The sequence below is a fragment of the Camarhynchus parvulus genome, chromosome 3 (assembly GCF_901933205.1).
Source record: "Camarhynchus parvulus chromosome 3, STF_HiC, whole genome shotgun sequence".
Lineage (NCBI taxonomy): Eukaryota > Metazoa > Chordata > Aves > Passeriformes > Thraupidae > Camarhynchus > Camarhynchus parvulus.
Genome location: NC_044573.1, coordinates 44,405,559 through 44,420,979, shown reverse-complemented (window position 1 = coordinate 44,420,979; position 15,421 = coordinate 44,405,559). Strand labels below are relative to the sequence as shown.

At 34.8% G+C, this 15,421-nt stretch overlaps 1 protein-coding gene across 1 annotated transcript in view; it reads right to left on the bottom strand.

The window, feature by feature from the left end:
* RYR2 (ryanodine receptor 2) overlaps positions 1-15,421 on the bottom strand; it is a 380,434-nt gene that overhangs the window by 197,945 nt on the left and 167,068 nt on the right. Inside the window, exons 8-10 of the mRNA XM_030944688.1 lie at positions 13,750-13,849; positions 10,276-10,372; positions 816-890 (exon numbers count right to left, since the gene is read on the bottom strand). Coding sequence (XP_030800548.1) covers positions 816-890; positions 10,276-10,372; positions 13,750-13,849 — 272 coding nt within the window. The remainder of the gene's footprint in view (positions 1-815; positions 891-10,275; positions 10,373-13,749; positions 13,850-15,421) is intronic.

Sequence of the window (15,421 nt, the reverse complement as noted above, 5' to 3'; positions counted from 1 at the left end):
GTATACAATGCCTGTCAAAGTGATATATATGATGGTCATAACAGAAACCTCTCATTACTTGAATCCCCACATTACTCCTGTACTGCTTCTTAGGGAAGTAAATGCCATGGAGAAAGCAGAAAGCCAGAGATCCTCCTACAGTTTCATTGTTGTCATCACTGTCTCAAGGTCCATTTTAGTCCAAAGGAAAAATCTCACTGCCCTACCACTGACATTTAATGTCTTCCTATTAATAAAATGCACACAGAGAAAACAGCATCATTGGAATGTAACCTTTTCATAAGCTTCTCTGATTTAATCTCTAAAGAGCAATCATTTATTCCTCACTAGAAACTTTATCATAAGCACATATCGTAGTATGATTTAAATGCAGTTTTACACTGCAATTACCTTAACAAACAAGGCACAATTCCTTACTATTACTCCAACACTTCCAATAATGCATGGTTGAATTTTTCTATCTTAAATTTTTTATTTTAAAGTCTTCAAATGACTTAAACAAGCTGGGGGAGGAGTGTCACAAGTGATTTTTATTTTAAGGAAACCGGTCCTGTTTTTGTCATTTATGTGCTAAAAATGTAAACTGTGAATTCACTGACAGCTATAACAACTTTAAAAAAATAATCAAAACACACACTCTCACTCTAGGAACTTGTTTAATATTCAATGAAAGTCATATAAAGGATTCTTAAAGGATTATTTTAGTTTTACTTGTCTGGATTTATAATTATCTTTTTGATTTTATAGGACTGCTCTTACTATTCAAAAAGTGTCCTGCCAAATGTCCCTCTTTTTCCGAGATAGATTTTACTTACGCAACTCTTAGAGTCTCTAGACGCCAAAGGGAACGAGCATGAATGGACACAGCACCACCTTCATAATGGACAGTTCTGAAAACCAAGCAAGGGCACAGACTAAATGTTCAGCAGAATTCATCATCATATGTGTTTGTTCTTTTAACCACACCTCTCATTTTAAGATTGTCAAAACAATTATTGAATTTGTCAGATTCAAAGGTTATTAGATTCAAAACCCAGTCTTGTCAATTAAACCTTCAGACTTGTTTTTTTTTTTAATTCTCCTTAGCATCCATAATTGTAACATTCATACTAACAAGATTTATACATCATTTGCTTAGACATTTTTCCTAGTGTTTTAAGGATAAAGAATCCAGAGGAAAAAACAGTACCAATAACCTGATAATTACAACATTTCTAGATTCTAACAAAAACCGAGTATGAAGTAATGATTAAGATTTGTGAGCGCTGCATGTATCTCCCAGGAAAGGTAGTGTTCTTTCAGAGCTTATACTACTTAAATAACTGCAACTTATTACACTGAATTTTGAAGATGTACTTATTTAGTACTTTATTTTAATACCATTAACACCCATGATATAACAACAAACACATTGACACAGTCTTCACACATCTCAGATGTTAACAGCTTCCTATTTACAAACTTTTATATGTAATGACCTCTCTAATTTCTGGATATAACCAGAAATCTAAGTATCTCTAGAAAAACGTCAATTAAGCCTAAAAAAGATAGGTTTTTTCCCTCCATTATTCTACACACAGATAAGTGATCTATATTAGATGTACAACATGGTTAAAACCTATGGTAACCAAAAGCTCTGAGCAGATAACCCTGTTTTGCTTCAAAGTAAACACTAAGGAAAGTTAGCATTGCCATTCTAAATTTAGGGAGCTGTTCTTCGGATTGTATCCTGCCTGCGCCTATATTTCTGCCCTATGACATGGACAGAATTTAAAAGCCTAGGCCTTTCCCTTGGGAAAATACATAAAAGAGTCACTTAAGCAAAGGAGTGCTGTCAGTATGCTTATCAGATCAAGCATGTCAGAGAAGACTACCACATAATGCCTAGTTTTATAGATCCTGGAAGAACTAATGTTTTGAGTAAATGTTGTGAATTTCAGTCAAGATCAGGCACCACCAAAAATAGGCAGCAGCATAACCTAAAGGAATATTAATAACGAAATTATAGGCATTCCCCATTCTTTGCTAAAAGCAATTTTTTTGACAACTACAGTTTTGGAATGAAGTACATACTACTTACTAGGCTTTACCTTTCAAAATCCTCCTGTGGATATAATACAGAAGGGCTGAACATCTAACACAGAGGAAAACTCAGTATTGAAAGAAATAGATCAAAACCAAAAGAAATAAAATATGTTTCTCAGAACTGTTAAGCATACATGAAACTATATATGTGCTAAAATTCATCTTTGAATGAACTATTATGGAAATAAACACTCCCAGACATTGTGAAAGAATGAAGATGAATCATGCAAGAGAAAATATTAGTCCAAACACAAAATAAATATATCTTACTAAAATTACAAAATCAGAAACACTGAACATTCATGACCCAGGTATAAACAGAAACTACAGCACATGTTCCACATAGCAAGAAGTTACAGATGGATATAAATATGTACAATATTCACCCCTTGACCTTATATCCACTATCTTCTTCAAGTACTATTTCAGCCATTTGCTGCAATGGTGTGTGATGCTAGGAGCAGCCAGCAAGTATTAGCAAGTCACTCATTCCCCTCTCACTGAAGGAAATGAAATTCAAAGACAATCTTATTTTTAATTGAAATTTACCTTTATTATTACAGTAAAATGTAATTGCTAAACAACCTTGAACTCAGTTATTTCTCTGTTCAGATATTCTCTTTGCACTTCAGGTATTTGTTCAAATTCTTCTTCTGCAGCTAACAGACCAAGACTGGATTTATGCGGCAACATCTCAAGAATAACAGATCAGATGTCACCCTGGTTGGTGGGTTTGGATAGGGAGTGGGAGGGTGTGGGTTGTTTGTTTGGGCAGCTTGGGTGGGGGTTGTTGGTTTTTTCTAAGCTGAAACATTCTGATTACATCCTGGCTTATTTCAATATGAACTTCACAAAAATGCATTTGGAATCCTTGCACTTGCATATTGCATTATATGAAATTTAATTTTATTCAGCAGTTTTCAAGTCATTCATTATATGAAAAATCAGGTGGAAGCAAAGGTCTAAATTCATAATAATGTTTCATTCCTAAGTTGGTACCTTTTTACTTTTCAAAGGTTAAGCTCTTTCTCACAATGGAAATCCCAAAGTTCTTACCAATTTCTCAGTTTGATTATCTTTTTGAAGATAGTTTTGGATTACATATAGCTGTTGGGTCAGTGTAACACTAAAGATCTAAAAAACCTCCCATTTTAACCTTAAAAGAATGGCTTCTCATGGAAGAAGTAGTTTACTTTTACATGACTGTCTATCCAATTATTTTTTTCTCTCTTCCTTCAAAGGCGAGCTATCAGTCTTATAATAGTCATGATGTAAGATGAGAAAATGGGAAAGAGATAGAAGAAATCCTAAATAAAAACATGTGACCTGTTTACTAGAGGAAATAAAAATTATTCTAAGGTTGTTAGTTCCATATGAATGACGGGTATGGCAGCAAGAGAGGGAGTAAAGGCTAAAAGACAGTAATAGAACTTTAAAGACAAAAGCCAAAGAGGCAGAAGCTGAGCCTCAGCAAAAGAACAAGTTACAGCAATCTGGAGGATGACTGAAAGAGAACTGGTGACTGGAGGGCAAGTCACTTTGCCTTTACCATAACAGCATGCGTGCAGAACATTGTCCCAAAGTAGATGAATAGGTTTATAGCCCGGACCATCTCAAAAGTTTTTATGCTAAAGAATTGGAAGTTCATTTTTAGTTCTTTTCATAAAAATAAATGTAGTAAACTGCTCTGAGATTGCTCACAACAACTTCCTTAGTACTTGTTCACTATATCATTATTTGATGGGATGCACCTCATTTTTTTTATATACTTGTGATGACAGTCCAGTGCTGAAAAGGAAGGATGGTTCAAAACATGTGAATTTTTCCAGAAGCTGATACTAGTAGGTCATATCAGGTACTGGTACTGCTAGGTCAAATGAAACATTGCTTTCAATGACATGAAGTAATGCACAAAAATTCTCTGACTATCTAGATTTACTACAGATTTACATTGACAGGATGAAAAAAAATAAGAGAGGACAAGAATCTATGAGTCAGTTTTCCTCAAAGCTTGGGATACCTTGTATCTTCAGAGCCATACCCACCATATTAATTTGTGACATTTTTTTCTATTTTTTCCAATGCATTTTATCAATATATTCTACATGTTTAGATTAAGGATATTAACCACTTTATTTCAAAATAAAGTATCTATAAGCAATTCAGAACTTTTGAGACTTTTTAGTAAACTTGTATTATTAACATTCATCTAGTTAATTAGTTGGTGTAATTAAGCCATTTTCTGGTCTGATCTATGACTGTAAGTTGAACTTAAAACTCCATCCTTTTCCTGACTATGTCGTTCATCTATTTAATTTGCCCTTATCCAAACCAGAGCTGGATATTGGCATTTGTCTCCCCGGGTCCGGGTTGCGTGTGCAGCACCACGGACAGCGCCACGGCCCTGGCAGGACCGGGTCCTGCTCTCCCCAGCTCACTCTCAGCGCTCTCCTCCCGCTCTCCCAGAGGGGATGCAGGGGCAAAGAGACAGTAAGCATCAAAAAGAAAGCTGCATGTCTGCATCTTTCATCTTTAATTTCAATAATGAATTAATTACACAGGTTCAAAATAGACTACCACGTGTCAACTCCCCTGGAGAACCATTATTGAATTTATATTCTTATTAAAGTATTGTTCAGCAGAGAGAGGACAATCATTTCACTGAAACTCACTGACTACAAATGGGAATTAAATGAGGTTAAAAGAAATTAGATTAAATGACAGTGTTTTGATACTGCTGAAGTAATCTTGGTTGAAGAAACTGCAAATCCTAAGTTTCACACCAAGAAAATAATTGAACAAATCTCAGTTGCTTGGAATGAACCAGGGCAATATAAAGAACACTAGTGTACCTGGATCACACACAAACAAATAAATCCAAATAAGATGTCAAAGTTCAAGTGAAAGAATTTTTTCCACTCCTCTCAATGACAGGCAAGCCTGCTTTTAGTTTGAAAAATCGGTCACTGAAGATCTCTGTGTATGTTTTCAAAATAATTTTAAAAGCATAGCCATCATTATTCAAGGCTCAAGGGTTGTTTGGGGTGCAGGGGAAAGGTTATTGACTTATGCTGATTGAAAACTTTCTGAGTTCACATTTTACTGATAGATCATGCTCCACACAGGCTGGATCCCAAATTTTCTGAGGTACAACAGACCTCATTAGTGCATAATGCCACAAGAAAAGGTGTCAGAGAATGGCATGGAAAATAAGAAAGAGATTAGCTAAGTCACACTGATTTTGACTATCACTTTAAAAGCCTGTCCATCCCTGAGACTAACACTAAGTGTTCAATATAATTTACAAAAGCCTTAAAATAATATATTTCACTCAAAGAAAGTCTCAAAGGCAGGAATGGTAAAACTGCTTCTGAAATTGGGTTACATTTATCCATTCCCTCATGAAGACCTATTCTGAATGGATGGTTTGAGAAACTGGAGTCTGCTCCAGCCCAAATGATACTTTGAAAAGCCAGGAGCACTTTTCTCTCTGTCACAGGTAATTTTTTCCATAATGAAATATTTCTGAAGGGTCCAAATTGCACTGCAGTCATCACTTTAAAGCACATATTGCAAATCAAAATGCAAATCAATTGCAGTGGAAACACTCATAGTTTCTTTCTAGACCGGGAACTATGACTATCAGAGCCCTACTTCTGTGAAGAATTTAAGTTCTAAAAGAATATGAAAGATGGTGGTATAATCAAAAGCAAGCCCCACAACCCAATGAAAAAATAAAAACCCATGACATAATTTTGATTACATAGTTCTACTTCTACCTGCCATTAGCATTTTGGGGACATCTATGAAAAAAAAAATCACAGAAAACCAACCAACCAACCAACCACCAAAAGAAATAAACAAACAACAAAAAAACCCCCAACCCAACTACAAAACATAACCTCCCAACACGAGAAAGCAATCCAAAACTCTACAGTCATGTCTGTATTTAAAACCAGCTTACATTTCTACAGGAAACTAAAAATAACACACATAATACAACCATGTCAACAAGGTAAAACTGTTCCACTTAACTGAACTGCAAAAAGAAAGGGGGTGGGGGGACGGAACTGCTGACTGATTAAATTGTGATCAACTTATTATGAATATTTTAAATTTTTTTTTCAGAGATTGAACCAACTGAAAGCAACTTCACAGAAGCACTTTAATATACACATGCTCTAAATACCAACTCTCATCATAATTAAAATAAATATATTCATTCCTTTGATATTATAAATTCAAAATGAAGACTCAACATTATAATTACCAAACAACAGGTTTAAAAAGGAAAAAAAAAAGAGTCAGAATTTTAATGGGAAAATATATCAAAGGAAAGCAAAGACCACTTCAAGGTACCTGTAATACAAAAAGTGATTTAAATCTTCTGCTGGATAATCATATATAACCCTCCAACCAAAAAAATAGTTGTATTAAAAATTAACAATTTCTCCTCCATAAAACTGGAGGGAGGTGGTAAAAGAAGATGATACAAACCTTTATTTAAATTTAAAAACCACACATAAATCAAGGAAACCATGGTGGGTTTGCCTCATTCCTACTGACAAACTGCTTATATCAGCTCCCATGCTGGGATCTACATCACAAACCATGCAGACAGAGACTGAAGGAAAAGGAATTAAGATAAATATGGAATCCCAGCTACTGTGCTGCTGCAGAAGTTTCTCCTGGCTTTGAAGATACATAGAAATCAAAGTAACCACCATAACAACACTAAAATTATAATATTAGGCCTTCTCTGGTCTGTCTATAACTGTATCTATTTTTTACTCTACCTGGAAATGCTTCTGAAATTTCACTTAAAGAGCTACTCTGCAAAATTTGGTCTAGATTGCTAGACATAACTGAGACACTTTGAAGAATAAAAACACAGTTTAAGGATTCTATGCATAAGGCTTAAACCAGATGCCTTAAAACAGCAACATACCTAACTAGAATTATGCAGCAAATTATATTTAATTCAGGGAAAATGCGTGTACTTTATCTTTTGTCTGTTCCTTTTTTTGTTCTTTGGCTGAGTCAGTCAGTGAAGACCACCAGGGTGTCTTTCACCCTACCTGTGGCATTTTAAAAATAATACCACTGTATTCCTCTACTGTAATATCAAGTAAACCATCATATTACCACAACCTTCTCCATTTGTACTGCTTTCAATTAGAATGTTTTTTGATTACAAAGCACACTTAATCTAGCAACTTCACGGAGCTTCTGCTTGAGCCTGCTTCCTATGGAAAAGTTAAGTTTCTGAATGGACAGCAAAGTCCCTCTTCCACAATACAATGAGTCCACCCTACCTTCTAGGGATCACAGTACCACAATCTAAGGCCCACATGGAGGGACACACAAGCTCAACAATTAAGCCAGGAAACAGCACAGACTCAAAAAAAAACTGAGATGCAGAAAATTATTTTACAAGCCTTTTGTATGACTCCTTCTGCCACTGTAGTAGTGGCAGCGTAGATTTGGATGACCTTGACTCAGAGGAAACTTTGTTAGATACTGTAATCATGAAGACACTTTCTGCACTGTCACTGTTTCATAGGCCTCCACTGTGCTAAACGAGAGTATCAACTCTCATATGTACAAGAGCATAAACATCTTGAAAATGCGTGCTTTAATTTGAACTCCTGGTATCTTTGAAACACCTTATACTTAAAACTTTTGCAATTGTATCAATGTTCTAAGAACAGAGTAAAACTACAGTTATTTTTGGACACTGCCTAGGAGGATGCTTCATGTCTAAACTATTTATTTATTCCCTGAAATAGATACCAGGTGACATTATAGAATAAAACTGTTATTTTAGGATTGTCTGATCTTTTAGCTATTTGAAAAGGCATAAAGAGGAAGCCTCTGCAGAAAAATAAAAATGAGATAGAGGAATTAGTGAGTCATAACAGGGATGGTACTTCCACTGCTCCTTTATGCTGTCATTCGGCAGAGCAGACCTGCTCTCCAGGTGTATGCTGGAGCAAAACAAACCAAACAAAATCACAATAATCTGTCTTCAATCAGACTACTTCAAGAGGCAATGACAGGATAATATGGAATTATTGTACTTCAAACATATCACACATCATTGTATGCCTCATGTGCAAACGTTACAGAACTGAAACTCAAATGAAAGAAAAATAATTTGTCTTAAAATTTTCTACCTGCCAAAATTACACATATATTTACACATAATCCTGCCAGATGTTGAATCACAACCATCAAAATGATATATGCATACATGTTGAAAACTGAAAGGAGCCACAATTTATTTTGAATAGGCAACTGTATTAATTAGAGATAGAAGTAGAGATGTTTTAAGCAATAGCCAAAATTACTAATAATTCAAGAGGAGAAAACATGGGTCACAGACTAACTAACTCCATATAATTAGAAGCAAACATAGATTATATTCTAGGTTTATTAGTAAAAAATACTTTTAAATACTTCAGAAAAATAGAAAAATTGCAGAAATGAGACTATGGAAAACAAACAAACTCATTTTTTGTTTTGCTTGTTTATCAAAGAAAGTTTCTGAAAAACAGTACATTTCAGAAGATCAAATCTGTTTTTAAGAAGCACATAGAAGCAATGTTTCTCAGTATTGCTATGAGGAAAAATAAAGGCAAAGACATACATCCTATTTGTTGCCTAGTAGCTCTGCTTCTTTTGGGGTTTTAGACAGATACGGGAAAGGCATAAAGAAATATAGAACACTGCAGACACCACAGAAAGAAATAAAATTTTCTAATTTGTTTATAGGCACTGCTCTGCAGATTAAGAATTTAACCATGTTCCTCCCATGCTATAGGACAGAAAAATGCATCATGTGAATGCACAAGTAGAACAAATAAATTTTTTCTTAATTTGCAACTTCACACTCCATTATTGTGTTTTACATATGATGTTAGACTTGTCGAAAATAGACAGATTTTTAGTGTGTTCTTAAGCACTGAAGTTCACTACTGAAGTGTTTGATCACCCCATAAATCTGAAGTTACACTGCAACTACATTTTTTAAAGGAATTTTGCAGGATTTAGACTGATATAAGAGCAAACATCCTATTTATTTATCACCTTAAGTTTTCCTCAGTTTCAGGCTGAGGATAATAATAGCAGTGATCAAGGAGTAATGACTCTCACATGGTAACTAAAATTAAAACCTGAACAGATCACATTTTAAGTATCAGCATTACAAACTATCTTATGCATTCAAAAACTACTCCCTTGTCTGAAGAAATATCCATAAAGTGTTGGTCACCAGCTGTATAAGAAAACTCTGAGAAAATTTCTTTTCTCATCAACATTTAAAAATTCATAGAAGAATTTTGCGATGAGAGCTTCCAGAGTCTCGTCCTTACCTTTAAAAATGAGAACAAATAAAATAAAAAACACATTTCTATTTGCAAACCAAGAAAACTAATTTTGATGAGTAAGTTAATGAATAGCACTTCCTTTGTAATGGAAATGAAGCTACCTAATATGCTGCACTAAGCAAAGTATTCTAAAATACCATTTAGTAATATTTAGCAACATTCAGCCTGAAGGTACAAATAAATTATATGACACTGCCCTACTGGAAAGAAGCTTAGGGCATATGTTATTAGAGCAAATAAAGAAGACTGGTGCAATCGCTCTACTGAGACATGCCACTCACTGCGTCAGTCTTCTCACTATTTTGATTTTTTAGTTAACAGAGATAGACACAGACCAGGTTGTCATCACTACTTCCACTCCAGGATTCCTTGAGTCAAGAAAATAACCATAAATTAAGTTCTAGACTGCCATGACAGGTAGACCTGAGATTAATCCCTGATTAGTTGCTTTGAAAGAGTGGGCAGTATTCTTATATACCCTGTCCTGAGGAATTTTTGTAATTACAGAAAAGACAGTAATGAAAAACCCAAAATATTTAATTCACAATGCTTTTAAGTCAGGAAAAATGACAATAAATTATCAAAAAAAAATCACTATTCCTTTTACATCTGGCAAGTGAAGTCAGACTTGAACAATATGGAAAAGAAAATACAAAAGGTTCATATCCAAAGTTTATCTCAACAATTCTTGTTCTTATGAGTAATAAATATCATCACAACATCTCTCAAGCATCTGTACTATGACTGACACCTAATTCAGCAAGATTCATTACTATGATTCTGTTATAAGCTGGAAACCTACCTTCTTTGTTCTTCTCCATGTTCACCCGAAGGCACTGTCAAACATTCATCCATGTGACCGTGCAATAACCTCAGAACATCCCCTCCTATCAGGTATCCTTGGATAAAGGGAGAAAATCCAGTTCATTTCTCTAAACACAGCAACACGTACAACTATAGTTCAATCTGTAATAAATACTATCAGGTTGATTTCAGGTTTTTATGTTTGAAATTTTATATTACTTTAAAAAAAAGAGTCAAAAGGGGAAGATATCTCATAGTCTGTGGAGCCAGTTGAACAATGCCAAGTGAGAAAAGCTCCAAGTCAGCAACTTGGGAAGGATGGATCAGGATAAAGAGAAGCCACAAGCAGGAGATCCTACATAGTTACCACAACTCAGAAAAAGACTGAGCCAACCAAAACAAGGAATCAAGTACTCCTCTCCCAGATTACAACAGAAAAAGTGGGAAATTCTTCTGTCTTACCTACTCACTTTTCATTTTATGTACGGTAAGCATTCTAGTTAAAATACAAAACCAAAGACTGATTTAGTTCATTCATTATTTATAAAGCACTTTTTTGGAGTATTTGGAAGTTCTCTGTGAGAAAAATTTCTGGGAAGATCCACTCTAAACTCTACTTGATAGAAAGTTCAAAACGAATAATCATGATTTATTTGGACTCCAAAGGGAAACTCCTATATTGCAAATTGTTCCACTGCATGTGCAGGTTCACAACCAAACACTTTGCTTTACAGTCTACAGGTGTGTGTGTTCACAAACTAAGGCATAGACCATACACACAGCATCATCACAGTATTTGAAGTCCCAGGACTTAGCAGCCAGAAGCTGAAAATAAGGCCATAATTTGTATCAGTAAAGATGTTAACAAAATACATCTTCTTTCATCAGTCTTTTTGCATTAGAGATGTGACACTAAAAAGAAATGTAATTTTATATTATCCTACAATTATTGTATTATAATCAGCAACTGAAGAATCCTAAAACTCAGTAGGTTTTAACCACAATTCTATGGTATTTTTTCAGTCTGACAAGCTAAATGTAAACATTTCTTTGTTTCCTTCTCTTCTTGCTAAAAACAATTAATATCAAATTCTACATTTCAGGGGGATGCCATAACATAAATCCTTGGCTTTAGTGTTACAGCAACAAGATTTTTAAAAAGTTATACCTGGAATTATATTTTGAAGCAATGTCTACAGTAATAAGTAATGCTGTGAAGTAAGACAGATCTTTACAGGGAAATGCTGTTGAAGACCCTTCATTCACACTGAACACTTTCAAGAATTTATTTTGAAACTACATTACATCTTTTACCTGAGTATAGCAGGTAATATTTGAGGATATAATTTTTAAACCTTTGAGATCACTATAAAATTGGAATTTATGTGGCAAATTTTAGCACTGATTTTTTAAATTTATGATTTTGACACAGCAAGGTATTCCCAGGTAACTGTTGTTATATACATTGCTTTTTACATCGATCTGTGTCAATATAATTCTATAATTTAGGTTTTGTTTTTAAAGTGACCCCCATCTACTTCATCATACAGAATTAGCAGAATGACTTGATTTAACCCTAAAGCTCTGTTTTGATTTAAACAATAAATTAACTTCTGCATAAGCCAATTTTACAGAAATACATGTAAAAACAAATTATTTTCTTTGAACTACCTCCAATATCCTAGTTCATCTTACAGACTAATTATCCAATATTTTCACTTCAAAATAATTTCATTTAACTGAATAGTTTAATTTATTAATCTATTTTAAAGGGAATTTTTGATTAAGAGAGGATATTGTAGAGCAGCTATTCCTATACATTCGTATATTAGTTATGACTATGACCAAGCATTTTACAGATACTAACAAAAATAGGTTTATTTCCTCTTTCTTCCTTTTTGAGGTAATTTTCTCTGGCTTTGCTGTTTTACAGAGGACATAGAGATAAGGCCTTAGCGTGAGATTCACTCTCCCTTCACCACAGGACTACCTGGATTACAGGAACAGTTGCCACTTTTTCAAGAATAAGGCCTTAGCTCTAATCCTTTCTGACACTAGCCAGCTGAACTTCTCTAGAAAACATGCTTAGCTTAAAGATAATGTCTGTATCTAAGCAAAGTGAAAATGGAAAAAACAGCAACAAAGAGCAGGCACATACACAGATAAATGCACAGCTACAAAAACCATATTACATCATTTTCACATTATTTCCTGGGAGTATGAGTACACAATATGGCACTGTGTCATTGTGGATTTCTGCTTCTCAAAGAGACAGGCAGGTCTCAGTAGTGAGGTTCACTAGGCAGAGATGTGGCATAGCACAAATCTGGTCTCAGCACATAAACCATGCAGGGTTTATTAGCAAGAATGACGCACCAGTGCTGCCAGCAGTGGGAGGACAAGGAGAATGGAATTAACAGGAAGGAGCAAAAGGAAAAGGTCTTCTCTTCTCATTAATGGAAAGGTTTTCTCCATAAAGTTTGGGATACTGCCAAGCAATGCACTGTTATTTTTTAATAATGGTTTGTGCTATAAACCATGTCAGAGAATCTGTATGTGCAGAGTGATTCTCACATGTAAAAACCAAATGGCTATATAAAAGAGATGATGGCAGTGGTCTCCCTAATACCTTAATTAGCAAAGTTGCAAGAACACTCCATGACTGAGTTTTAAAATATGCGAGATAAAAAGAATTGATGTGAAATTTCAGAGTATTGCCTCTTTAAAAAACAGTATCAAAAAATCACACAAAACAAAATGACCTGCAGCTTTAACCTTCTTTAGATTCTATTACAACACCCACTCAAAACAGTTGGTCTGCAGAACAGCAGAAATCATTAAGCTTTACATTGTGACAGACTTTTCAGAAAAACGTTGTTCTTCTCTGTGGAACCAGTATGGCATAAATTCAGGGATCCTTGTCCTTTCAATGTTAGAAATTACATTAAAACTCCTTCCTAATTCCTAAATAAAATAAATAGTTCTGGAAGGCTGTTCTCTTTCTGTCTTTACCCTCCTCTTGTTTTTCTTCCAACCATATGTTACCCATAAAACTATTTTCCATCTTCAGTCTTAGGATTTCACATCATGCTTCCAAGCCTCTTGCCCATTTTTTACTCAGTCTCAGAAACATGTAACTATGACTGCATACATCAGAATAATTTGAGATAATATATTAAACCAGGACCAAAAGCCATTTCAAAAAACATATTACAAATATTATCATATCGTTAGCAAAATGAGATTTGAATGAACTGTTTAGAATTCAGCAAAAATACATAGAAAACTATCAGTGTTACTTTCAGTATAACCTTCCCTCTGTTTTCAGAACAGTTGTATATTTATTTACTCATTTACTGTATTCAATGTTTACATAAAAGAAAACCACTCCCACACTTGGCATAATAATTTGATTTTTTAAGTATTTAATTTACTATCAGTCTTTCAATAATTAAAGTTGAGTCAATCTTACCTTGGGCAACTTCACTTCCTGAACTGATTGGTGCTACACTCCAGAGCGTCTGCTGGAAGGCTGCATCAACATGTAAGCTACCATTGCCATAAGAGAGATGCTAGAACCAGGAAAAGGGAGGCTTTTATTTGAGGTTAGTTGAAAATCTCATTACAGTATACAAAAATAATACCAAACATTCTCTTGTTTCTTTCAAACATTAATTGTTCTCATTGACTGTATAAGTAAACACAAAGTTCAACTTGGGTACTCCTCAAGGGACATTAGAAGTAAAGCTAAAACAGTAAAGGATATTTGCCTCAAAAAATTACAGGAACAGTACAGAACAGAGTCAGCTGCTTGGCACTGTAGACTTAATGAACACTCTGAAGAACTAATTGTTAAATGCTGTGGGGTTCTTACTCTAGTGTTCTTCCTTCTACATACAATGGGAATTTCCATGAGGTTTGAATATTGGGATATTATCACCCTAATCTGCATTTCAAGTATAACTCACCACTTGAATTTTTCTTGCAGGCCACTGGCTTCTTAAAACTCCGATTAGGTCAAAGAAGTTACGTAAACAAACTACTGATTTTGTATGTCACTTAAGACAGTTCACAAAATATATTCTTGAACAAATTTCTCAAGATCCAAGCAAAACTGAAACCATATATCCTCGGAAGGCTCACCTCCTACCTATGCATTCAATGGATGCTCTTTGGCTGTGTTACTCCCTACCTTCTGCCAATGTTGCAGATCTTTGCCATAAGTGCAACAAGTGCTGTCTTTTCTCAGAAATTCTGTGTGTGAGTTCCTGTTAGCTCATTGGCATGGTGTCAAAAATTCTTATCTCAAAGCATCTTGTATTGCACCCATGTTTGTCCCTCCCACACCATCAGCCACTTCTATTGTCAGTGCCAAACAACATAACCTTACAGAAGATTATGGAACCAAGCATTTTGTGAATAAGCACCTGTTTTGAATCATACTGTTTATATTACCAGGTACTAATTTTTCAAGTGCAGTAATATTTAGATAATTTTATCAGAATTTTATTTTTTACTACTGGAAAGTAACTCTGTTTATAGAGTAGTATTGGTCTCTGTTTCCAAATGTTGTGACCAACATTAACAAATTCTGGGTAAACTAGTTAATGATACAAAAGACAAAAATGTCAGTGGAAGTCAGAAGAGGGTAGATTCTCATGACACATGCAAAGTTCTGTCTTCCTGACTGCACACCTTCTGTCTGTACAGAAGTACAAGAAATAGCACATCAGCTCATTTAGAAGGGTCCCATAACAGCTAATGACCTACAAAGTAAGAGTTCTCACAAAAGCCATGTTTACACTGCACCAGTGCCACTCAGCACATCATGGAGAACATTAATGAACAAACAAGTTCTTTGCCTTTTATTCTTCACTTACTGCAGTTATATAACTTATAACATGGTTATAAGTTATATAACTGCAGCAGGCCATGATGGGAGATTAGGATCTGCAGCACAGCTCCAGTTCTATTTTTGCCCTGTGGGTCTTTATTTTGTTAGGGTTCTTCTAAGATCACCACATAGATCCAGTTAGTGGCAACAAGCAATTCAACCAAAGCAGGAATATTATTTTTAAGGAAAACACTTCATTCAGGATAGACAAAAGAAGGAGGAGAACTCCTCTATCATCTAGAGCATCAAC